Source organism: Acomys russatus, chromosome 7, assembly GCF_903995435.1.
Source record: "Acomys russatus chromosome 7, mAcoRus1.1, whole genome shotgun sequence".
Lineage (NCBI taxonomy): Eukaryota > Metazoa > Chordata > Mammalia > Rodentia > Muridae > Acomys > Acomys russatus.
Genome location: NC_067143.1, coordinates 8,570,211 through 8,594,892, shown reverse-complemented (window position 1 = coordinate 8,594,892; position 24,682 = coordinate 8,570,211). Strand labels below are relative to the sequence as shown.

The 24,682-nt window shown below is 47.0% G+C and overlaps 1 protein-coding gene across 2 annotated transcripts in view; it reads right to left on the bottom strand.

Annotated features, from left to right (window-relative positions):
- Positions 1-24,682, bottom strand: part of Nav2 (neuron navigator 2) — a 363,149-nt gene that overhangs the window by 167,102 nt on the left and 171,365 nt on the right. For both annotated transcript variants that reach the window (XM_051148610.1, XM_051148608.1), the window contains one exon: positions 21,277-21,446. In XM_051148610.1, coding sequence (XP_051004567.1) covers positions 21,277-21,446 — 170 coding nt within the window. The remainder of the gene's footprint in view (positions 1-21,276; positions 21,447-24,682) is intronic.

Below are 24,682 nucleotides of genomic sequence, written 5' to 3'. Positions count from 1 at the left end.
TTAATAAAGCCCCAAACACAAAAAAAATACACAATGTACCAGGCAATGCCTCCCTTCATTGAAAACAAGATCCAATTAGGCATCCTAAATGTTTCTCAAGTGATTCCTGGCCTGGATATGTTACATAAAACAGGGCCCAGTGATTCAAACCTGCTGTCAATACAGAGGTGGGGAAAGAAAAATGCCAGCTATTCTGCAGCTGTGCGGCCAGAGTCCTGGCGGAGCTGCTCTCTTGACAACCCCACGCACGGAGAGAAGCCTGGTTCCCAGAGTGGGAGCTAAACCAAATAAACCTGGCAGGCATCCGGTTAGGAGGAGAGTCTTCCAACAGCAGCCAGGAATGCACGGGCTCCCCTGGACAACTCAGATTACACAGCCTGCCCTTGCCTTCAGTAAAACTTCACCAAAGGTCTGTGGAATCTAAGTTTTCTCTGGATTGCCAGTCAGTTTCTCCCTCGTGGAAGTCAGTCTGTGGTGGAATGTGCCGGGTGAGCAAATTGTATGAAGTGTGGGCCCGTGCAGGGTGTTTGGCTGGGCACAGAAGGGACTAGGAGCAGTGTGGGTCCCTAGGTCATTTGGAATGTATTTTTATGAGCATATTTTAATTATACACAATTTGTTTCACTGTGAAATTTCTATATATGTATAGAATACATATATAGTGTGTATATATACTCTCATATATATGTATATGTACATATGTATAATGTGTGTGTGTGCACGCGCACGTGCACGCATGCGTGATATACATCCATGTGGAGTGCTAGGAAAGGCATAAATGTAGACCAGGGTTTGGTATCTAGTGCTGTGCTGTTGGGTGTCTCATTGCACCAGGAGCTGGGCTGGCCCCACCCAGTCCCAGCAACACTGTCTCTGCCTCCTACAACACTGGAGTTACTGGTGTATGCACGGCCATGCCAGCTTTTTCACATGGGTCCTCATGTTTGTGCGGCATCTTACGCTGAGCCATCGCCCCAGACGCTATATAAATATGTCTTGATAACATTCACCCTCCACACTTTCTGCTGTCCCTTCCTAGTGATCTTTCTCCGAGCTAGTCTCCCTCCTACTCTCATGGCTTTTTCTATTTATCTCAGAGTTGGAGGAAACACGCCCATGAGAACATGCTCCCAAGGATGTGTGTGTGTGTGAGAGTGTGTGTGTATATATATGTGTATGTATGTGTGTAAGTGAGTGTGTGAATTGTGTGTATGAAAGTGTATGTGTATGCATATGTGTGTATGTGTGTGTGTATGTGTGTGTGTATATGTGTGTGTGTATGTGAGTGTGTGTGTATGTGTGTGTGTGTGTGTGTATGTGTGTGTGTGTGTATGTGTGTGTGTGTGTGTATGTGTGTGTGTGTGTGTAGGGAAGATCTTCAGTTAAACCAAAGGGGTGTTTTCATGACAGTCATTGAAATACGCTCATTTATATACCCACTGATGGATACATTTATTCATTTAAAGCATGTCTGTGCCAGGGTATGGAGCCATAAAGATCAGAAGAGACCAGGCTACAGGAAGTGAAGAGGGGGAGCCAGGGATTCTAACATACTACATTTAAAAGTCTCCCTCATCAGTCATTAAATGTTTTAGTAATAAGCAGCACTGATTTTAAAGTCCAAGTGTACTTATGTGGAATGTAAATATTTGCTCAAAGCTGTGGGTGTTTGAAAGCAGGCAGTCTTTTTCAAGCTATTCAGAAGCACATAATGACCACCCCTACACACACTTATTTTGCAAAGGAAGAGGCAGAAACATCCCTAAGAGTCCAGGCGTAAATGCCATGTTCATTTCCCCCCTTTTTCCAAAACACTGGCCCAAAGCTCTCCTTACTTTAGATAGTTTACTAATCTTTACTTAACGGGAGAGAACTGAGACCTATCAAAATCCCACATTCTAACATGAGCACCTAAAGGAGACAATTAACCTTTCACCTGTCCCAGAAGCGACCAATCTGAATCACTTCAGTGGTCATGGGAGCTCTGTTCGGGACAGCTCTGTGTTTGATGATAGAGTCACGGGGACTTCCTGCAACCTGGCCAGCCCAGGACTTCATTACAACTGAGCCAGCAGGTTTCTACCTACGTTGGAGCAGAAAGCACCATCCCTTGTGGTGGGAGGCAGTTAGTCTTTCTACCCATGCTGAGCTATGAGCATCTCACTGACTGGGCTGTGAGGGCCACCATGTTATCCACTGTCCATGACAAAGTTGGAAGTCACCAAGAGGTCTCAACAATGTGCCAGGTCAACTCATGAAGAAGCTGCAGAATCCCATTGCAAATGTCTGCCCTTCCAGGTCTTCCATCAGGACAGGCATGCCCCCACCCTCACAGAAACCAAGAGTCCAGAGCCACTGTGCCAGCTATGGCTTAGTTAGACACTGTGCCTGCTTCAACAGACTCTCGTTCACACATCTTCAATGGACTTCCATTTCCTCCCATCCCATGCTCCCTCTGAGCACTTTTAAATCTTCTCTCAACTTCTTCCTAGTTTAATTCACTTTGTGGATCAGACTGACTTCTTCCAGGATGCTGGCTGGACTCCTTTGAGGTTAGACAGAATGCTCCATCCAGAGTTCAATATAGACATTCCTCATAGTGCTCCCTTAGTCCCTGACCAGACTCAACGCGCACAGAGCAGAGCTACCACACTCAATCCAGCACGCTGTTGCCATGTTTCAAATACAGCATCAGGCATAAGCTGTGCCTCATGCTTCTCACACACTGTTAGACACAGATTGTGCCCTGTGCTCTAAGCACAGCACTGGGCACGCGCCGGCAAGTCAGGGGCCTTACAACCAATAGAGTTGGCTGCAATTGCCTTCAGCTTACGAATCTTTCCTGAGCCCTTACATTGCCTTTAAGAAAATCCAGATAGCTGGGCAGTGGTGGCGCACGCCTTTAATCCCAGCACTTGGGAGGCAGAGGCAGGTGGATCCCTGTGGGCTCGAGGCCAGCCTGGTCTACAGTATGAGTTCAGGACAGCCAAGGATACACAGAGAAACCCTGTCTCGAAAAACTAACAAACTAACTAACTAACTAACTAAATAAATAAATAAAAATTAAAATTGTGTTGGAAAAAATAAGGTCATAAAAACCAGAGATGGAGATTGCACATGACTTTTTGATAGAGTATGTGATGGGGGAACAGATGACAATCACACAATGAACTCAGATGATCGTGTGCTTGGGCTGGGGTGTAGCATGTGCAAGGACCCGGGTTTGATGCTCACTATAATACACACATAACAAAACAAAGGGCCTCCTTGAACCCCTAAAAAAAAGTTATGCCCCTTTTAGAGTTGGTATTTGCCTTCTGAAGTCACATCGATCAGAAAACAAACAGGCATGGGGATGGCACACCTGTAACCGCAACCTCTGGGAGGCTGACGCAGGAAGATCTGAAGTTCCATGCTCAAAGGCTGCATGAACTTGGCTCCTCTTTCTCAGTCTCTACCCTCAGTTTTCTTCTTTTGAATGTCTGGCTGGACTGCTCGGGCCATCTTCACCTAACATTTGTAGTTGTCTTACCAGCTGCCTCACAATCAACTTACATAGTCCCTAACACAATGTGTGGCTTCCTTCAACTAACAAATCTAGTCACAACCAGCTCAGTGGGGATGGAAAGATGTCTCGCTGGTTATGGTGGCTCTTCCTAAGGACTCTGGTTTGATTCTTAGCATTCATATGGTGGCTCACAACTGTAAGTAACTCCAGCCTTCTTGTAGCCTCTACAGTATAGGCTATATATACACAGTATAGGTACACACACACACACACACACACACACACACACACACACACACACAGAGGATTCCAAGCATGGAAAGCTTTGTTCATGTTTTAACTCTGGGCCTTGCCAGTCATGTGATTAGGCAGTTTGTTCAACCACTCTGAGCCCGAGATTCTGTCTTTACAGCATAGGGTATAACTGGTGCTTGCTGGTATTGACAGGAGGGGCTTGGTGAGGTTACACATGCAAAGGGCCAAAAACATTTTTTCCAAGCACCTAAGAGTGACACAGTAATGAAGGCAGCCACTGTTACTGTCACAGTGGCCCTATGTGTCCAGCCCTTGAAAGCAGGACCTCAAATTATTTCTGAGACATGTACCATTGGTATATGGGTAGGCTTTATGACAGTGGGGAGGCAGGGAGAGGGAAAAGGAAGAAGAAAGAAATAGAAAAAAGAGAAGAGGGAGAGAGGGAAGGTAGGGGAGGGGAAGATAAGCAAGAAGAGATGGAAGAGCAGGGAGGAAAGAGGAGGAGGAAGAAGAGAGGGAAGGGAAGAGGAGAGGAGGGGAGAGGAGAAAAGAAGAGAGGAGAGGAGGGGGCAGAGGAAGAGCTGTGGGAGGAGAATTGCTTCCTTGAAGTCACCACTTTGCATTCTTCTGTCTTCAAAAAGAAGTGAGAGAAGAAAAAGACCAGCCCAAAGCTAGTGTTAAAGAAATGTGCTTTCCAAGAGAAAATCCACAGGACCCCTGACCGCAAACCGCAGAAAAGCACGTGCTGTTCAGCAGCCAGGAACCTCGCGGTGACCCCAGAAGCTTTGCTGCCTGAGGACAGAGAAAGTGGGCTCTCAGCATCAGCTCCCCTGCCTGCAGAAGGCTAGGCTTTGTGCCTGTCTGTACAGAAGGCCAAAGAACAGGGCCTTAACCCATTGCTCATGGCTGGGCCAGCTCTCCGTGCTGTGGGTTGTGTTGGAAGGTCGGGTACCTGCTCCGAGTTACACTTCCTGCTGGGAGTCACACGGCTGTGACTGGAAAGGGCCTGTCCACCTACTCTGGAAACCATCTGATGAGCTCAGGCTCTACCCTCAGCTACTCTGTATTGTATAAAACAACAGTTTCTCGGGTTGTGCATTGGCCTAGGGGACTCCATTTTAAGGGATGCGGATGACTACAGCCCCTGGGGGCACCTAGAACTTGAGCCAGTTGTTAGGTATCACCTATCCAGCACAGACTGACAGACCAATAAATGGTGTATTCCTAGGAATAGAAAGGGACCTACAAAAAAAAAAAAAAAAAAAAAAAAAAAAAAAAAAAAAAAGAAAGAAAAGAAAAAGAAAAGAAAAGAAAGGGACCTACCTTTCTAGGTAAGTAATCCAAGCACTCTGGAGGACAGAGGCAGGTGGGTCTCCGTGATTTCGAGGCCAGCCTGGCCTACAAAGTGAATCCAGGACAGCCAGGACTACACAGAGAAATTCTGGTTTGAAAAAACAAAAACAAAACCAAATAAACAAGCAAAAAACAAACAAACAAACAAAAAAAAAAACAAAAAACAAAACAACAACAACAACAACAAAACAGAAATAAATAAGGAAAGAAAAAAGAGCTGTGATACTATTGGGGTGAATTGAGAGTGTAAAGAAAAGTGGTCATATTAAAATCACAAAAGTAAAACCAGGCACCAAAAACTACACTGGGCAAGCCAGGCCATGGAAGGGCACAATTCCCTCATCTGAACTCCATATAACCATGAACACATAACACTGTGATGGCAAGGCTCCACACCAACATATCATCTGATACAGAGCACGTACATCAGGACCAAGCAGCAGAGGACTTCCCAACTGTGCCTAGAGCTCTGGCTTGACAGCTGTTGATGCGGCCAACTAGACCATCTGCCATCCACCTGCTTGCCAGTCTGGACCTGAACCTGACCTGGGTTTCTTGCTCTTTGCCAGTTCCCTGTACCCGATTCTGCCTTTTTGCCATCACAATTGAAATCTGCAGCTCCGTTCTTAAATCTGGCTCCAGCGGGTCTGTCAGCAGCTTCCCCCTGGCACTGAGCTGCTCATCACCTTATCAATACAGACTCTTTCCCAGGCCAACTCTAGGACAGCTTGGACTCTGCTGCGGCATCATTAACTTGCATTTATTCTATAATCCACATGTATGCATAAAGCTATATAGACATATTTATAATGTGCTGTGGGCAGTGGGAGTTATAAGATTAGAATAAAAGAACTGGCCAGGCCAGCGAGGTACATAGGAGTATATGACGAATGGCTGTCATTGCCACCACTAACCCATATGAATGTATGGTTACTTGACAAATTCTAACACTGGGAGACACAAACGTGCCCGTCTGTGTATCTGGCATAGTACACTCAGGCCACCATTCCTTCAGAATGGGATTAAAATTAAATAGATACAGGGAAGGAAGATGAAGACATCTTTCCCATCCTTTCTCCATCTTCATCATGGAGAAACTGAGGCCAAGCATGGGGGACGAGGGGGAATGGGAGACACTTGAACACCAACCCCCCACCCCAGGGAAGGAGCACTGGGGTCAATATGCCTGCTCTGCTACAGAGAGAACCAGAAACTGTTCTTAAACCACACCATGTGGCAGAACTCACCACCACAACAAAACACACACATCTAAGGGATATGTTCAGAAGTTTCCGGCATGCACAGAACTACGCACGGCCCCACAAGCTCAGTTTCAGACATCTTCATCAAAGCCCAAAGAAAGTCCAGGGCCCCTCAAAAATCACTCCCGGTTTCCTGGCCCAGCCTCAGCAAGGTCATGCTCTGTCTCCAGAGAGTTGCCTCTTTTCAGACATTTCATAAAACATGTGACTAAAAAGCCATTTAAAAATTCACGTGCACATCCGGATACACAGTTATGGACCATTCACCACAACACTAGATGATCCAGGATGCTGGAGCTTTTCACACTGAGCATGAGGGTGTCATCAACGAAGTTCACCCTTGAGAAGTGCACAGAGAAGCTTTAACCCCCCTCCCAAATCTCCCAGTGTCTTACGTATATTCATGACATTGGTCAATCTCACTCATTAGCTATCATGGGCTGAAGGTTGGATCCAGGTGTTAATGAAGTAACTGCCCAGCTAGAACGCAAAGGTGCAATTGTGGCGCTTGATGCAATAAAATGCTTTATTTATTTACATTTGTGTGTATGAACGTTTTTGCCTGCATATATGTGCACCGTGTGTGTCCAGTGCCCATGGAAGGCAGGAGAGGGCTTTGGATGGCTGTGAGCCACCATGTTGGAGCTCGGAACCAAACTCAGGTCCTCTCTAGGAGCAACCCTTAACCACTAAGTCAAATTCCCAGCCCCATCAAAAGCAGTTTTTAATAACAGACTACAGAGACACACTTTCTAGCTACTCACCAAACTACTAACCGCAGCTCTACTGGTCAACACTGAGGCCACCAGCCATACATGGTCACTGAAGAAAACTGACATCGCATATTAAGAATGTATAAGGTAACCGTGCCTATAATCCCAGCATTCAGGAAGCAGAGGCAGGTGGAGCTCTGTGAGTTTGAGGCCAGCCTGGTCCATAAAGGGAGTCCAGAACAGCCAAGGCTATACAGAGAAACTGTCTCAAAAAAAAAAAAAAAAAAAAAAAAAAAAAAAAAAAAGGCAATTTATAAGGTAGTTGCCATCATGTCCAATGACTTGAGTTCAATTCCTAGGATCTGCATGATGGAAAGAAGGAAGTGACCCCCGCAAGTTGTCTTCTGATCTCCACAGGCGTGCTGAAGAATGCATACCCCCTGACCCTCGCACACACCCCACCCACACAGAAATAAATGTAGTTCTTTTTTTAAATTTTTATTTTAATTCGGCTTCTCAGGGCTGAAGACATGGCTCAGTGAGAACAAGGTGTATAAGCATCAGAATCAAACCCCCAGCGTCCATGTAAAACGTTTGCCGTGGCTCCACCTGCGCCTGCCATCCCAGCACTGAGATAGGGGAGACAGAGACGTACAGCACTAGGGATTTGCTGGCTGCCAGCCTAGCTCTAGGTGCAGTGAAAAGCTGTCCTAAAGAGCATACAGCAGAGGGAGACAGGGCAGGACAGCCCTCCTCTGTCCTCCACACAGATGCACATCCCCACACAATCAGCTTCTTGTGCCACTTACCCTATTTCTGGTACAGCTGATGGCAAGTACGGCAGACTACGTGCACTTTTGCCAAAAGGTCTGCTTGGTAAGGCTAGCAGAGGCCACAGATCCCAGACACTGGCTTCTGAAAACACTGCTTCCCTGAGTTAACACTGCTCTTCCTGGTCCCAAGGAGTCACCCACTCAAACAAAAGAGTGCTCACAAGGAATAGGCTCAAGACTAGAAGCAAGATGTGAGCTGTGAGTCTCGGTGCTCCCGGTGTCTGGAGTGCTCCCCCAGCCCTGCCGCAGGCTCCAAAAGCTCCCCGCTTAGCTAAGCCCTTCCAAGAGGCAAGTGTGCCAAAGCCCCTGGAGAGACTTCAAGGAAGCCGGCCTCCACCTTGGCCGTTTGATGATCGGTGGCGTGTTTCATGCCAGAAGGTGATCTGAGGGGCTCCCTAATGAGACTGAACAATTCTGTTTAGTGTGCAGCAAGCAGGGGGCCGTTTTTATCGCCAAGACAGAGCCAACTCCTGCTGACCAACACCCGCGGGCCAGAGCCCCTCAGCAGAGAGGAGGGCTCAGGTTGTGCCCACCCCCTTTTCTAGCACAGGCTAATCAGTTTATCTCTGGTGTCTTTAATCTACCCAAAGACACTTTAGTCACCAGCTCCCAGGAACAACACAGAAGGGCCTTCCAAACTGTGGATCTGAACATGTTAGGATAACCAGAGTACCCACATTTGGGGGCAGTGAGAAAAGTCAGAGGGGGGAAAAAAAGTAAAATTACACTCAGAGAGCAATCTTCTACTAAGCAAATACCCCTTTGTTCTAAAGCTCTGCAGGACAGTTATCACCTGGAACCCTTCTTATTGAGGTCACTCTTCCTTAAAACTTCATGGAAGGCTTTATGGTCTTAACACATCTACCGTAGCTATTTGACAGAGAAAGGGAGTACGGGGGAGACTGACAGACAGACAGAGAATCAATCAAACTCACATGCCTCTCATGTTTGCTTTTCTCAATCAATACTTTCATCTCCAACTCCCCCTCTACAGCAAGCCATCACTGGGAGAGTTTAATGACCAACAAGTTGCATTTCTAAGATTCCACAGGCAAAAGCTAACCATGTTGATATTTACCAAGTGATGTCAAGCATTCATTTGCTAGGAATGTCCTCTGGGGACAGGTCACTCTGGTTCTATTTTGTTTCCAAAATTAAAAAAATATATATGTATACGTATGTGCATGTGGACACAGGTTTCTGTGGAGGCCTGAGGCATCCACCCCGTGGGAGATGGAGTTTCACACAGTTACGGGCTACCCTGAGGTGAGTGCTGGGATTTGAACTTTGGTCCTCCTGAAAGAGCAGCATGAGCTCTTAACTGCTCAGCCAGCTCTCAAGCCCCCAGCTTTTAAAAAAAAAAAAATTTTTTTCAGCTTAGCTGCTGTGGCCTCCTTGACCCCACTGATCCTTTCTGACTCATGCGCACTCAACTTCACTGACTAAGCAGATGTTCTGCTGCACATGGCTGGTTCTCCTCCCATGTCCATTGGCAGGACTTGAAGTTCTGAGTGTTTAATGATCCAATCATGTGGAGATGCTAGCACCACTCCTTGTGGTGGGGGTGGGGCGGTCTCAAAACCAAAAGATGGGCATTCAACAAACACCTGCAAGTTGGTATGGAAGAGAGAGCAGAGACATGGGGAAGGTGGAGATGAAGGACCACAGCTGAAGACCGGGCTTAAGCAGAGCCACACGTATCTGCAGAGTGCCACTTTCAGCACAGGCCACTGTGTTTTCTCACTAGCTGCTTGCTTCTGTGACTCAGAAGCTGATGGGCCTAGGGCAACTGAGGATGCTTCGGCCCCTCAGTTTTGCAGGTCTCTCAGAGCTGTCAGAAATCCCACATGAGGAGCTGAGCATATTATCATCACCATCTTGACAAGGGGAATCAGTGCCTACTCACCATGTCTGACTTACTGTGTTACAAGGATTAGGAGGACAGCCCCGGGTCTCCCTGTGTCACACGCCCTCCTCAGTACAACTCTGAAGCTATTTCCTGCCATCATAAATGTGGGCAGGCCAGCACAAGAACACAGGCCTGATGTCCCTTTAAGAGGTTGGGGTTCAAAAGGCCTTACACACCTCAACCCTCTATCCCAGAACTCATGTAGACACCATAAGGACAGTCAGAAAGAAGCTGCTGGCAGAAGGATCATACAGAGATAACGGAGCATTCCTGGCTACGGCTGTTCTCAATGACCTCCTGACACATTCACGTGCTTGGAACTCCTCAGAAGAAATATCTGGTCGACCTCCAAGCTTGTGGGAGCTAGCTGTTATCTGAGAGTATTACTTTTCAGGGCTGGAACGAGAGGGGAAGTCACGGTGTGTCTCACCAAACTCAAGGCTGAGCAGTCCAGAGGAACGCTAGCTGCCACAGGTCCCTCTGTAACGTCCTATTTCCAAGGCTGTGAAGATGCTATGCAGGAAAGAAACACGCTTCTTTCGGAGGAATTGAGATGAAACGCCTTGGATTTGAACTAAGGGATTAAAGGGGTGACACGGCATGGTCATGACGTAGCCTGGCATGGGGTGGCATGGATGAGAGTCCTTGTCCTAGTACACACACTTTGTGTGGACAAGCCCCTCCCACCTCTGGCACCCATACCTAACTGGTTTTGATACCAAGTCATCCTGGCCCCTAAGGAAGTCTGTGTTGGAGCCCAGCCCGCCTAACACATCACTGACAGGATGGATTAAGGGTATCCTGGGTGCTCAGAAACCTTCAAAGCAGAGCCTGGTTTCTTCCCTATAAGGTCTAAGGGGACCTGCTCTCTTCGGGCTAGGTTCTACTTGATGACTGATGCCCCCTACAGGAAATACGGGGAAAGGCATTTGCATCCCCAGCCTAGACTATCTGGGATTAGAACAGAGCAGAAAACCAGCCCTGCATGTTATGGCTTCATGCCTCTCATCTCACCAAGCAGCCAGGATTTCTTCTCTGTGATGATGGCGCAAGAGCAGGAACTCAACCAGTTCACAACTTATCTGAACTTACAAAAGAATCACCCCAAGTATACAATCAGAGGGGGAAAGTCAATGCATTTGTCACTGAGGGTGGTTTGCACATTTTTCTTTATTTCTCCCTTCCTTTCCCCTTCTCTTCCTCCAACTCCTCCTCCTTCTCCTCCCCTCTCTGTAGACCAGGCTGGTCTCGAACTCACAGTGATCTGTCTGCTTCTGCCTCCCGAATACTGGTATTACCAAGATCGGCTCTATTTATTTTTTAATATATACTGGTTTCCTGTAACTTTTGTCTTTTTCTTTCTTTCTTTTTTGTGCCAAGGATCAAATCCACAGTCTTCCGGACACTAGGCAATCACTCCACCACTGAGCTGCATCGCAGCCATTCCTGTAACTTTTTAGCTTTATTTCCTATGGGTAGAAAGAAGAAAAGGCTAGCTAGCCTTCGGCCCAGGCCTTCATTTCAGCGGGGGAACCGGTTTTTGTTTTGTTTTGTTTTTTCAATTAGTTCATGTTCTAAAACATCCTTACCTCCTAATCATGTGTGAGAAAACAAGAAAACACAATAAAGGGAGGCAAACTTTGTGGCCTCATCCTGATGAAGGTCTCCAGTCCAGAAACACACACTTGTTTGTAGCATCTTAAGTGTCTTATAGAGGAGTAATTATCACGCTATTATTTTATTTTTTATTTGTCTCTCCCACCAGACCGTGAGTCCCATGGGGGCAGGGCCTGGTGCCCCTCCCTTCACTCTTGATTATCAGTGACTAGTCTGAAGCTCAACACAGCAGAGACTCATGACAAATGACCTTGGACACATCCCAGGACACGAAGGGTGGGGCAAGTGCCTTGGTGATCAAGAGTGGAGTTGTTTCCTGCTTTGCCTCATTTGCAATTAGTCACCCACTAAAAACAAATAAATTAACAAATAAATCTAGCATAACTTTCTTAGAGTAAAAACTCACTAGTACCGGAAAAGGTCTCCTTCCTTAGGGTTAATCCTGCTCCTTGAATTCCACAGCCTGCTGCCCACCTAAAGGGGGAGTGAGTGACAGTCTTGAGGAGGCGGGGCTTAGCTCAGCAGCTAGCTGCCCACCTAAGGGGGAGTGAGTGACAGCCTTCAGGAGGCGGGGCTTAGCTCGGGCCCTCGATCAGTTCCTTATCACTACATGTAGTTTTTCTCCAGGCCACTGGGACCTTGCTAAACATACTTAGATACTCTTGGGTCTACAGTCACTGTCCCACGTGGAGGAAACAAGGAGGGAAGCCATGCCTGTATGGGAACATGTGGACAATCCGTAAGTCTTTCTATTTCTGAGTGCCTTAGCTCAGTGGTTAAGAGAACTGGCTGCTCTTCCAGGGGACCAAGGTTTGAGTCTCAGCAACTACAGGGCAGCTCATGACCATCTGTAATTCAGTTCCAAGGGATCTGATGACCTCTTCTGGCCTCTGCAAGCACCAAGAAATGCAAATGGTACACAGATAGATATGCAGGAAAAAATATCCATACATATAAGACAAACACACACACACACACACACACACACACACACACACATACACGCACGCACGAAAAGAATGCTAGGCAAAGAGAGGAGGCATATCATAAGACTTGGCCAGCAGAGGGCAGCAGAGGCTCATTGTATTGGGCTATCGAATAGTAAAGATGGTTGTAGGGTTGCTGTTTTTTTTTTGTTTTGTTTTGTTTTTTGTTTTTTTCTTTCCCTCAAACCCTTGCTTTTCCCAAGCTGAGTCACTATAGGCTGAGGACCTTGCAATCCGGTTTTCATTTCAGGAAAACGTTAAGAGTCTTTCACCACAACAAAGGCAACAGGCTCAGGGTGGGGAGAGTCCTGCTTCACCTTATGAGAATTAGGCAAGCCTCAGCTCGGATGCTTAGGCCTGAGTTACCATGCACAAAGCTCAAGGAGCCTCCCAACTACAAAAATTGGCATAGATACTGCTGCAGAACCCATCAGGGGCTCCTCAGGCACCATGCTGTGAACCATGTGCTTGGTGCCTTAGCACTGACCACTCTGCAGCACAGCCACTCACACAGGCACAGTATTCGCAGACAGGCTTGCCACCAATGTGGTGGTAAGCACTACCTTGGAGACAGGCATTCTTGCTGTGACCCCCTCATCTAGGGAGGCTGGATCTCTCCCACACCAGCTACACATTGGTGTTCTAAAGAAGAGCATACACAGGTGGAGGGGGGGCTGGGAAATGGCATCTTGTCTGGTGGGTTGGTTTCAGCCCCAGGAAGTCCGTCTTCTGCAGAGAAGGGGTCAGGTGCCCTTATGAGATTTCCTCATAAAGTACTGCTATGGCTCCGTTGCTCCTTTTCCCCGTGAATACTCTGCCCTCTCTCACACGGCATTGTGAAGATAGGCCTTACACGCCCGTGGGAAGGTTCGTTTCTTTTACTCCAAAATACATTTATCTTTAAATGTAGATGAATACTGTCAAACACATGATTTAGGAGAAAAATATTTTTTAAAGACTATTTAAATAAATGGAATAAACCAAGCGCTGCAGGTCAAACTCCGCGGCAAACTTGACTAAGGGAACACACGGATACCTAAAGGCCCTCCCCTTCTGAAGAAGCTTGCGATGAAACCGAGCTCGCACGCTTGTGACGCTTTCTGCCTACAAACAGGAGCAGAAGCACTGGGGTTTATCGCCTGCAGATCGGACGCACCGCAAGCACTCATCTGGCATCCCCACGACAGACTAACCAAATGGGTGTTTTGTCTTCTTATATGACTCAGTCTCCCAGCCTTGTCTCGTATCCCCGCTCCACACACACACAGTCTTCCTGCTCCCCAAATCCAGGCTCATTGTCTCTTTCATTGAGTTCATGCAGTAAACCACTGGGAGACTGCTTTTGATGCATGTCCACATGGCTGGGAAGGCACAGCTGGCTGTGTAGCCTTCTTGTACCTGTGGGAAAGGGTTGGCCCAAGACCTGCCATTCATAGCTTCACACACCCAAGGGTTTCCCTGCCCCCTTTTCCCAAGGCTTTCCTCAATTACGCAGTAGACAAGGGACATGGCCCCCAAATACAGCCAGAGAGAACATGCCAGACACGATTTTGTTCCCCTTGATGCTTGGCTTTTGTTTAATCCGAGAAGCTAAGGACAAAAAGCTGGGATGCGAGGCTTTCCTAGTTCTTCCCCGTGTCTGCTCTCCTGGGCAGAAAGAGGCCCCAAGCTCTTCAAGAGTAAAGAGTACAAAGCTGACATGGGCAAGATGACACCCTAGGTGCACCCCTGGCCCTGCCTGCCTTCTGCTACCATTCCTTTCCCCTTTGTATACCTCCAACCAAAGTCAGGGACCAAAGCCCCACCCTCTTATTCTCTGTGAGCTCAGCCATAACAAGAAAGAACGAGAACATTTAGAAGTAAAATATAACAATGACTTGAAGGACTACAAGGTGAAACCAACAAAACCAAAGCTGGCTTTGACATCCTTGGCCATCAGTAAGTCCAGCTACCCAAAGTGCTGGCTCTGAGAATACATTTAAATACAGTTATGACAAAATGGATATGAAATTCCCATGGTTCTCTATTTTTGAGCTCCTGTTGCATGCGAGGCTTGAGTTGGGATGCGTGTGGGATGGGTCTCACTACCTACCGTAACAATAAGTCATTAAATAGTTGCTAAGGGGTATAGGGCCATTAGGAAATGGCATTTCTTGTGATGTGTATCTAAGAAGAGGAGAGAAAAGAGAGTAAGGGCTTTCCACCATCACGGCCTTGAGGACTATAGGCAAGTCAAATACAAACTCAGAGACCTGTATCAGAAGGGCGAAATTTATAAAGTCCAAGGTCTGTATTTGCACAGTTACCTCGAAAATGGGCAGACTAGTAGTCCATTATCACACCTTGAGACACAAGCTCTCTCTTACAGTAATCTAGGTGCATGTGTGTACAAGTATGTGCATGTATGTGTGTGCATGTGTATGTGTGTATGTACGTATGTGTGTGCATGTGTATGTGTGTGCATGTACGTATGTGTGTGCATGTGTATGTGTGTGCATGTACGTATGTGTGTGCATGTACGTATGTGTGCATGTGTATGTGTGTGCATGTACGTATGTGTGTGCATGTACGTATGTGTGTGCACGTGTATGTGTGTGCATGTATGTGTGTGCATGTGTATGTGTGTGCATGTGTATGTGTGTGCATGTGTATGTGTGTGCATGTACGTATGTGTGTGCATGTACGTATGTGTGTGCATGTGTATGTGTGTGCATGTATGTGTGTGCGTGTGTATGTGTGTGCATGTGTATGTGTGTGCATGTGTATGTGTGTGCATGTGTATGTGTGTGCATGTGTATGTGTGTGCATGTGCATGTATGCGTGTGTATGTATGTTTGTGTGTATCTGTGTGCAAGTGTGTATACGTGTGTATGTGTGTACATGACTGTGTATGTATGTTTGTGCATATGCGTATGTATGTATGTGTGTATGCATGTGACAGAAAAGTTGAAGGGGAAGGGAGGGGAGGGGAAGAAGAGAGGGTAATGTGATGGAGTACGACAGGTAAGGGGGAGGGGAGGGACCGGAAAGAGGTGGACATAGTACCAGGAAAATCAGAGGGATGGTTGAATACAAATTAGTATACTGGGGCAGGAGCGGTAGCTCAGCAGTTAAGAGCACTGACTGCTCTTCCAGAGGACCCAGGTTCTATTCCCAGTATCCACATACTGGCTTACAACCATCTGTAATTCCAGGCCTAGAGGGTCCAACTCCCTCTCCTGGCTTTCTCGGGTCCTGCACACATGTGGTGTATAGGCATACACGCAGACACAGAATAAAGATTTATTTCTTTTTAAAGGATCAGTGCACTGATTGTGTGTGTGTGTGTGTGCGCGCACACGCGCATGTGTGTGTGACAATGAAGCCAATTTCTAAGGTTTTTATTGTATTATTTAATGAAGTGCGTATGGATGTCTGTGTATGTAGAGGTATGTACACATGTAAGTGTGGATTCATGTGAAGTCTAGAAAGTGTTGCATCCCCTGGAGCTGGAGTTACAGGCAGTTCTAAAAGAGCAGTAGTGCTCTTAATCACTGATGAGCCAGCCATCTCTCCAGTACCCACCTGCTTCTAAAAATTTAGTAACCAAAAATTAAAATGAGCTAGCACACACAAAAAGTATGAGACAAACCAGTGGCGAGCAACCTCTATTTCCAAGGATAACTCATGGGAGATAAATTTTAGAGCCCTTTATCACACTCAAAATGCAAACTGAACGATTTGATCCTATGGGAAAGTATTCCATACTGTTACAACTCCGGCTACCCACTGTATTTAACAAATGAGCTATTGAAAAGTAATGAATTTGAGAAGACAGGACAAAGGCAGCACTTTGGCAGTTATTGGCTCCGTGTGCCCCCACAGGCCACAGCTACCCACCACTGACCCCGTGGAAGGTTTTATCTCCATGTTCAGTCCCCTTCCTTACTCTTTCTCTCTCACACACTGTCCTAGGGCTTCTGAGCCAAAACCATAACAAAACAAAACAACAACAACAACAACATTGGGTTGAGGAGATGGCTCAGTGGGTGAAAGTGCTCGCTGGGCAAGCATGAGAACCTGAGCTCAGGCCACCAAACCCCAGGTAAAGCCAGGTGCAGTAACATAGGTCTGCAACCTCAGCATCCCTACAGTGAGATGATAGGCAGGAGAATTCCCGGAGGCTTGAAGGCCAGCTTGTGTGGAGCAAGTGACCCTACCTCAAACAAGGAGGGAGAGGAAGGACCTACACTTGTGGGTGTCCCCTCGCCTCCAGGTGAATCCTATGATACGTATGCAGGGCATATATTTATGGGGGGAGCGGGCAAAGGGAGAGGGAGAGAGGGAGACTGAGATAATAAAAGAAAACCAATACTCTTGAGTTCTGAACTTACCAAGGCAACCCCAGATCATGGACCAGTCAATCACTGTGACAGCCACCCACATGGACTCTCACTGGGATGATGTGGACACCTTGCATGGACTACATCGGCACGGACATTTTTGGAGTGGTGGGCCTCTGTGTGTATGGGACTTTTCATCTATTTAATTAGACCCTGTCCATAGTTTGCTCAGAACCAAAGGAAGCTATGGTGTGAAGTCAGGCTGCAAGGAAAAAAAACCTCAAGACAGGAACCACAGCCATCCTGTCATACTGTTAACAGGGGTAGTGCTCTGGGTTTCTAGTGCCAGGAAAATGACATTCATGATGCCAACCGACTCCAGCTGTGAGGAAATGGCAGCGGACCCTTCACTGAAACATCCATAACTGATAGAGAGGTGACTGGGACACAGAATTTGGATTGAGCTAGAAGAGAAAACAAAAACAAGTAAGAACGCTACATGTGCAACTTCTGAGGGTCCGCTGGTGCCACTTCACTGATCAGCAAGTTGTCTCTGAGAAGTGGGGACCCCTGCTGGTGGGAAAGGGTTAACGAAACCCACTGTGTTTCCGCATGTGAATAGGACCTTGGGTGACCTTCTGACTGCACCCTTGGAAACCTGGTAAAGATAAAAAGCCACCTTCTTACTACGTGACCTGCTCATGGTGGAAATGACCTCTGACATATATAAATATGTGTGTGTGTATATGAATTACATATAAAGTATGGGTCTCTCTTGAAGACACTATCACTTTGGGCTTCTCTGAGCACAGTGGCTGCTAACTGGGGTTCATACTGCAGGAACCCCAGAAAAAGCACATACTAGCTATTTCAAGAGCTGAAGCTCCAGTGGGCATGAGGCTTTGACACAGTGGCCTGTGAGCCTGTCCTGTTGGAGTCCTAGGCAGGGCTTGCGCCTGGATGGCTGGTGCATGCTGCAGCAAAGCTCACCCTGGTGAAGAAGCACCTGGGAGAGATCTTGCCGGAACCTGCAATGGCTGTCGGCACCCTTCTGAGAACAGTGGCACCAGTGTGGCCTGAGATGGTCTTTGAAGGTGATCCGGCGTAGATGCTACCTATAGGCAGCATATACCCCGAGTCACACTTCTGGGACGTGACAAGGCCAGAATTCAAGTTTAGTCATCTGTCGTCAAAGTGTTGGCCTTGTCTTTTAGCTGGAGGACAAAAATCTCTTCCACAGACATTTGTAGTGAGGCCTCGGAGATGAGTGGCTTCTTAGCTGGCCAGATCTTTTCCTCTTCCGGCGGCCCCGTGAGGACTTTGAGTGTGGGAGCTTAATCCAGCCTGACAGCCTAGCCTGGTCCATCTGCATAGAGTTCTGTCTCCAGATAACCTGGAGGACACTTTAAATGCAACAGTGGCCCCTGGTTCACACCTGATGCTGGTCTTCTAAGACCCACCCCCAACCCCACGATAGATTGCAGCCCAGAGATCAGAGTAATTTTGTACCTGCTTCCCAGAAAGGACACAGTTATCCTCTGTTCTCCCTGGCAGGGAGGTCACAGCTCCAGAATGACCGATGGGACCTACCCTACACTGTGGCAACATTGGATAGGTCCACTACAGAACTGGAGTTTAATGCAAAAGCGAACCCACCAGATCTGTTCTCAGATCAACACCCAGACCAATACTAGGAAAGGTTTTTTTTTTTAGAGCAACTCAGTTTCCCAGTCTCCCGTCCTAGCATTGAGGGAAAGCAATGCAGATGGCATCAGACTACCCTCCAAAGTGGACTTGGTTATGCCATCTCTGTGCTCAGGACTCAAGCACCTCTGCTATGGCACGCATGGGAACTCCTCCTCCCGATGGGCCTCCACAAAACAACATCTTAGCCCCTTAGCTCCCACAACCAGCCTGACGTTAGTCTCATCCCGGGCTCCACTCATGGTCACGAGCAAATGAAAGAGGGGCCGTCGTATGCTCCTCTGCAGGCCTTAGATTTCCAGATGTGTTCCATCACTACACTCATGATGCCATGTCAGAAATCTGGTTCACAGCCCAACAGGGCTGATTATTCTCCAGTTCTGTCTTCTAATCACCGACTCAAAGCTTTACAGATACTCTTAATCAATGGACCTACTGCAACTCAGACATGACAAAGTGCTAGAGGTCATCTCCCGACATGAACAGAGCAAAATCCAGCCACGGTGGCGCACGCCTGTAATCCCAGCACTCTGGGAGGCAGAGGCAGGCGGATCTCTGTGAGTTTGAGACCAGTCTGATCTACAAAGGAAGTCCAGGACAGCCAGGGCTACACAGAAAAACCCTGTTTGGAAAAACCAACCAACCATCTAACCGACTGACCAACCAAACAAAATGAACGGAAAAGGGTGGTAAAGACCAAAGGAGGAGACCCACAAGGAAGCAGGATAGTCCTCACGTTAACAAGGCCCAGGAGTGAGGATGCCTGAGCATCTGGAAGACTTCACAGCTCTTCAATGACCTCACAGGTAGAGGAGAAAGTGAGGCTGCAAGCTTTAGTCTCAAACCCAAAGGAGTTCTTATTGTGCTAGGCCATCGATAAGCCCAATTATGTCAATGAAGTGGGCCAGACTTACCCAATGGCTTTATTAGCTCAGCATGTTGAAACGATTTGCCCTGTTTCAAAAGTCATGCCCCCACACCAGCAACTTTACCCTTTTCTGCCTCTGTAACTGCGGCAAGTATCCAACCTTTTTTTTTTTTTTTTTTTTTTTTTTGTACATATTAGTTGTTTCCTTTTAAAAGTGGGACTAGATGAGGCTGTGGCACGGGGGATGGGGGATAGGGGTGGGGATCTAAAAAGAAAATCGCTTTTCCTTATTGAGATAAAACCTAAAACATTTCTATATGTGTGTGTTGCATTTATATGGCTGCACTGTGAAAGTTCTGGAAGGGTATGTACAGTTTGGTATATACTGGTGCTTGTTAAGAAATATAAAAAGAGAACTTTAAAAAAAAAATGTGTGCTCTTGTACCATTTTGCAAACAGATGTGATTTTTAGTATTCCAAAATTTACGAGTTTTTAAACATTTTTAAAATTTTGTGTTATTTATGTCTGTATGTTCATCTGTATGTGAGTATGTATATGTGAGTACAAGTGAAGAGGCCAGACGAAAGAGGCAGATGTCGTGTAGCTAGAGTTACAGGGGGTCATGTGCTGCCCAACATGGGTGCTGAGAAACTGAGCTTGGGAGCTCTGCAAAAACAGCATCCATCTCTCTAACTCCTCCTCCAAGCACAATCTTATAAAAGGACACCTCTTAGGCATGGGGAGGTAAAGGAAAGTTGAGGTGGAGGGTGTGGCTCAGTGATACATTTGTCTAGCATGACAAGGCCCTGGGTTTGAACCCCCAGCACCACCAAAGTGAAACAAACAGACCAAAAAACCATAGGGGCTAAACAGAAGACCCTGCTTTTGGATAAGACAGAACCCAGGGGGCGGGATTGCATAGATGTGACTGGCCATGTATTCTGGATAACACTTTGTACTGGTTTCACAGTTCCTGGTGCCTTGGTTGAAAAAAATCTGCCAGCCCCATAAAAATAGAAATCTCTCCCCTACTCTGAAAGGAAAACAATGTAACCACTAGTAAACTGTAGGACCAGGACTGAGTTCACACGCAAGGCAAGTGTTGCTGCCCAGGCTCCTAAGCCACTTCACGGACTGGGACAGCATGCTTGTGTCTCAAGGGGATGGTGTGACAGGATCCAGGGTAAGCCCCAGGACAGTTCCACAGTATCACAGGAAGCGCTTCTGAGAGACCTGGCTTCTCTCAGCTTGGCAGGCAGGCAGGCAGGGCTTGTAGCTTCCACTGAAGACTCAGCTAACCTGTCTTAGTTTCTTGAATGTCTAATAGGCTTGTACAGGCAAAGGTTTCTTTTACTACCCTCCGTGGAGGTCTTCCACCGAGCCACTCATTTTGGTTTTTTCCCTATCCTAAAAGCTCAGACGGTCAAATATCATTGTATCACCACAAGCTAGGAACAACGCTGCCTGCTTCTGATATGTAAGCCAAGTGCTTCACGTTAGCTGATCCACATCCCTGACTTTCCCAAAGGTTAGAAAAACCCCATATTCCTAATGCTCTTCACATCTTTTCTGATGGGTCCCAAAGCATGCCCCAAGAAACCTGCATTTCTCCCAAGCCCTTCTACTGCATAGCATACACTCTATGAAGATTTAATCTTGAATTTCAAATGGCATCTTGTTTTTAATCTATAGCCAAGTGTCTTATGTGCCATCGCTAAACAAATAACTTACGGTGGCTGGCTGGCTATGACAATGTAACAATGCTTTTTCCACTGTGTTAACGTCACTGACAACCACCTTCTTGCTAAACATGTGTATGTTTGAACCACAGTTCTTCATCCAGTTTGCAAGCTTGGTCTTGACTCCACCCCGACTCACCCAAAGGAACCAGACAGGTCTGCTATAAAGCCAAACTGATGGAGCACTCAAGAGAAAAATGACTCACCCTTTTCATGGTTACTTGGTGGTGGGGGTTGGGGTGGAGAGGTGACGGGTTTGGACTTGTCATAGTTGTTAAAGCTCTGGCTCCGTCGGTTGTTGGCAGCAGCTGACCCTCCGCGCGTTTTGGCCTCGCCGCTGCCTGCAGCGGCCACCCTTGCGGTAGGACCTGGAAGTCTGAAATGCGAAAGCCAAAGAATAATGCAGTCAGTCTCAGGAATATAGCAGTGTGTCCCAGAAAGGACTGCAACCATGCACGGTCTCATCACCATCATGATCATTGTCGTCATCATCAACATCGACAAGAACAACAGCAGCAACAAGAACAACAAGAGCAGCAACAAGCAGCTCAGACACTGGGTTTGTGGAGAAGGCCAGTCAAAGGACTGGTGGAATACCGCAAACACTTAGGTTCATAATGACCCCAGAAAACCCTAACGGCAAAATGGGAACCCAATTCCTCTGAGTAAAGAGGAAATTTGAAGGAAAATCCATAGAATAAGGTTGCTGGTGAGACTATAAAACGCATCCTCTTTATCCTCTGAGACAGGTGTTCTTACTTTTCAAAATGAGCAAACCACAGCATCCCTGACTCCATCCAGCATGGAATATACCAGCTTAACTATGAATTATTTTTCCCATGTGCACTGTGTTGGAAACAGTGTTTGCTATAACCCAGGGGTGTAGGCATTAAGGCCTACACCCTATTCGGTTTATAACAGTAAGAAAGTAACCTGCTACCACTCAAAGCCAACACATCTGCAGTGCAAACCTGAGGCCTGGCTGCCAGAGCCTGTCTGGCTCTACACTTTCCTTCAACACCTGACAACCTGTCTCTGTGGCATCCCTTTGAGGCTGAGGCTCAGCTTCTCTCTATGGTCAACATATAAAGTCATAATTCTATCTGTAAAAACAGCAGGATTCACTTAGTCTAAAGACAAATACACATTCTCCCTTTAAATAAAACCTCCTTTTGGGTGGTTCTGAAAGTAAAGCTGCCAGATTTCTTTGTAGTGTGTCTAAAGATGTCAGGGAGTATTCCCTAGAGAGGTTAGGGGAAAGACTCCTCAAGTCAGAATTTTGGTCCGGGGACTTGGTAAGCAGGCTGTTTCCAATAATTAAAGTTGAAAGATGAATACATGATGACATATTTAGTTGTATCTTTCAGTTAAAACCCACTGAACCATGTTTAAAAGCAACTGGAGTCTCGGCTGACCAGCGTTAGACCCAATGATAAGCCTGAATTTTCAACTCATAAAGCTTTCAGCTTTCTCTTTCCGTGTGATTCAGCGAGCACCAAAGCAGCCCGGAGTCTGGAAGCATTTTAGATGCAAGCAGCAAACGCTTTCAACTTTTTCTTGTTGGCTCAGCAAGAAAGATGGCTGCAGAGCATACAGAGAACATGAGCTGGTGTGAGAGGACTGTAAAACTGATCCAGTTAAAAAGCTGGCTGGGTCCCCGACAGGGAGCTGCGAGAGGTGGAGGGGGTTGCTGTTCCCCTAGCCAGCCACAGTGAGTCTTGAAGGCATGGCTTCCTGCTGTGCTAGGAGCACTCACCCTGGGAATTTGCCACCTCTGGTTTGGAGAACTTCACTCGCACAAAGACAGAACTGGTATAAATCCCAGCCCTTCCAGCTTCTGCGGTGGGGGCTGGATGTGTCTGCACAGCTGGTCAAGGAGATCCAGGGATGGGACCTTAGTATCACTTGGACCTGCTTCTGATGCAGTGTCCTGCAAATCCTCTGTGTTAGGTGGCATGGTTTCACATCCGTTGGTAGAACAGGTACACACAGTGGCTCTTGCGTTGGGCTGATTTAGGCAGCCATGGCTTGCATAAGTTTATCAACACATATAGGATTGGCTGGAGGAAGATCATGGACTTGTTCCAAGACAATGCCACAGCATAGGTATTCCACGGTGCAGGCTTCAAAAGAGTTGCAAAGACCAGGGAAGGACAAAGCAGCAAGGTGGACAAGACAAAAACCCTTTTAGAGTTGCTAAATATGCTCCACAGTGCTCACCCAAGGCTGAGTAGACTACAGGAGACTTTTAGGGCAGCACAGAAGCCAGGCAGCCAAGCACAGGATAGGTCTGCTCTGGGAGGCAGTGTGCTGTAATGGGCAGAAAGCAGGCTTTCCCACCCACAGGACTCTGAGCCAGCCTCCCATCTGACATTCATATTCCTCATCTGTAACTTTGGAATCACAGCTACGTGCAATGGACGGCTATACATTTGAAACGGGATGCGGTACCTAGTCTGTTGTAACTACTTGCTGCCCCTGAGCTCCCCTCTCGTCCTCACTAACTTGGCATTGGTTTGTAAGGAACTGGACATCATCACAAAGGGAAGAGACTACGGTACAAAAAAAGAACAAGATGAAGGAAGTAGAGTGACTTAAGCACTGAGAATAGAGGGGCACAAAAACCAGTATCTGTGATCAATATTTTTGAAAGAGGCAAGGTAGGCCTTGTCAAGAGGGCCTGTTTTTCTTGTTAAAGAACATTCCAGAAGAGAAACCATTTTGTCTATGATAGAGAATGTGCACTCGGGAGCCTCACAGTAGTGAAATAGTCCTAATTTGGGAGGAAGAACAGTCCTGGATTGCTCGTGGTAGTCATAGCTCAGCGTTCCTCTGATATTTGAAACGACTGTTCTGAAGTTCATCCATCTGCAGACTAGCAAACGCCACCTCTGCTGGCTAGCTTTATGTCAACTTGATACAGCCTAGAGTCACTTGAGGGATGGGAGCCTCAATTGATAAAGTGATTCTGTAAGACTGGGATACAGGCAAGTCTGTAGGGCAGTCTCTTAATCAGTGGTGTCACCTTTGGGCTGGCGGGGCTGAGTTCTATAAGAAAGCAGGCCGAGTAAGCCATGATGAGCAAGCCAGTAAACAGCACCCCTCCATGGCCTCTGCATCAGCTCCTGCCTCCAGGTTCCTGCTCTGTTTGAGTTCCTGTCCTGACTTCCTTCAGTGATGTGGAAGTGTGAGCCAAATAAACCCTCCCCTTCCCAACTTACTTTTTTGGTTACTTAGTTAACACTAACTAAGACACCATGTCCTACTCAAAGACCACGGGTGAATGTACGAATGTATGTACGGGTATAGGTAAGAATGAAGAACTCAGTTGTGGAGAAACGAAGGTACCCCTTGGAATAGTGTGTCAATCTGCAACTGAATTGGTCCAGGATAAATGTTAGTATGAAATATCAAGTGCAGGATTTCAAAGTTAAAGGCAATCATGGTGTCCCAAGTAAGGCAATTGGGTGATCATGGGAGGGCAACTCTGGTGGCTGTAGGAGGCAGGACTAGTCTGCATAGTCCTCCCTGGATTCAAAGGAGCAGGCTGACTCCCCAGCTGGCGTCTAGGTGGCATGTGTGTGGCTGCAAAGAGACAATTCACAGAAAGGA